We start from the raw sequence: 1,923 nt of genomic DNA, 5'->3' as shown, positions 1-1,923 counted from the left end.
AACTGATGTGTTTCCCTGAGAAACAGTAAGACGATTAAACACATTCAGTTCGTTACGGGGCCGGCTTGGTGGGGAAGAAGGAGGTGAAAGACTAGCCTCTGAGGTTCCAGAATCTGAGCTACAAGAAAAAAGAACATTAAATAGGTGGCTTTAATTGGTTATGCTTTGTTAGGAATGTTACATGAAACATGCTTTTCTAAAAAAGCTTTTCATTAGTGAAATCATTCCTTCTTCACTCCCTTCCTTCCTCTTTTCCTTTATTGTAATATAAAATGCACTCTGAACAATTTAAAATTTTCCCTTTGAATTTTGTTACATTGGCCACAAGATGGCACTAAAGAAAGAGTTCCATCTGCTGAACTCTAAGCTCGGTACAAATAAAGCAAGCCAAATTTAAAACTATACAGTTTTAGAACTGAGACCAAGATGTTCATTTTACAGACAAGGAAACAGACCCAGAAAGTTTAAGAGTGATTTGCCTACTCAATTGATTCATTCATTTATATTTAAATTACTTATTTGCTCCATTCCCCCATCTCCCAATCATTCTTGAGAGGTCTGAGTCAGTAGCAACAAATTACATCTTTAAACACAGGAAGCAAGGATGATTAGAAGGATAATTTCCATGACGTTCACATCAGCTAAGCCAGGGGTTAAGGCCGAGCGTGTGCATGCTGGTCCAGGGAAGGGGGTGGTGCAACACTGTCCACTCAGGTACAGAAAATATATAAAAACTTATTACCATATTTATTTTTATGGTAAAGAAATTAGCTTTACCAATATTTAAAGGTAGATTGGCATTGATATTCTCACTCAAGGCTGAGTCATAGATCCACCTGCCACATGCAGCGCATTAGGCCACACACACAAGGCAGAAGGGCGACAGTGGCTCTCACCCATTCATCACCTTTCTGCATGTTGAGGCATTGCAATTACCAGTGGGTCATCAGATTATATTATGTATTGTTCAGTAAATTAACCTTCACAAAACACACAAACAGCTTTTAAAAGATGTTAGCAGGCACTCTCTCTCCAGGGAGCACATGCCTGCTATTCCCTTCCGCTCCTCCTTCCCCCACAGGCACTTATCCCCTCACCTCTTAGGGACCCCATGAGCCTTGCCACCAGAGGAGCAATGGGCAGCGGCAGCTCGTCCTGGGCTCACCCAGGACCTGTCTCCAAGGCCCCCTTTTCTCTGACTTCCCAGTGAGCCAAAGCAGCCCTGCCTAGGCTCTCCTATTTCTTCTTCAAATATGCCCTTCCGTGTTTCACTCTCCTATGCATAGTTTGGCTGTGGTCAATAAGTTCTTGCTTGCTTTTCCACAAACAAACAAACAAAATGATTTTAGCCAAAAACAAAACAAAACAAAAAACAAACCCACAAATAACAATTGGGGATAATACCGATTTAAACATAAACGAACAGCAAGAAAATGGCACAGCTCACACACCCTCTCCAACACTAGTTTTTTGTCAACCCTGTTAAAGAGGTGAAGTCAATGTAGTTTTATCAGACAGTGAGCCAAAGCAGCCCTGCCTAGGCTCTCCTATTGCTTCTTCAGATATGTCCTTCCTTGTTTCATGCTCCTATGTATATTTTGGTTGTGGTCAATAAGTTCTTGCTTGCTTTTCCACAAACAAAGAAAATGATTTTAGGCAAAAAAAAAAACAAAACAAAAAACAAACCCACAAAAAACAATTGGGGATAATACCGATTTAAACATAAACGAACAGCAAGAAAATGGCACCGCTCACACACCCTCCAACACTAGTTTTTTGTCAACCCCGTTAAAGAGGTGAAGTCAATGTAGTTTTATCAGGTGATAACCAAGATTAATTTCAAAATTTTCTAGAGGACTCATATTTAATAAGCCTCTCCTCAAGTGTATATTGACTCTTACAATAATATGCACAAATAATTGG

General features: G+C 40.1%; 1 protein-coding gene across 1 annotated transcript in view; it reads right to left on the bottom strand.

Moving 5' to 3' along the window:
* Nucleotides 1-1,923, bottom strand: part of KIF21A (kinesin family member 21A) — a 77,942-nt gene that overhangs the window by 17,966 nt on the left and 58,053 nt on the right. Inside the window, 1 exon segment of the mRNA XM_015566625.1 lies at nucleotides 1-118. This exon segment is cut by the window's left edge and continues 1 nt beyond it. Within this exon segment, the coding sequence (XP_015422111.1) occupies nucleotides 1-118 (118 nt within the window).

The sequence above is a fragment of the Myotis davidii genome, unplaced genomic scaffold (genome assembly GCF_000327345.1).
Source record: "Myotis davidii unplaced genomic scaffold, ASM32734v1 scaffold902, whole genome shotgun sequence".
Taxonomy (NCBI): domain Eukaryota; kingdom Metazoa; phylum Chordata; class Mammalia; order Chiroptera; family Vespertilionidae; genus Myotis; species Myotis davidii.
Note: the sequence above shows the minus strand (reverse complement) of the source record. Positions and strands in the feature narration are given on the sequence as shown.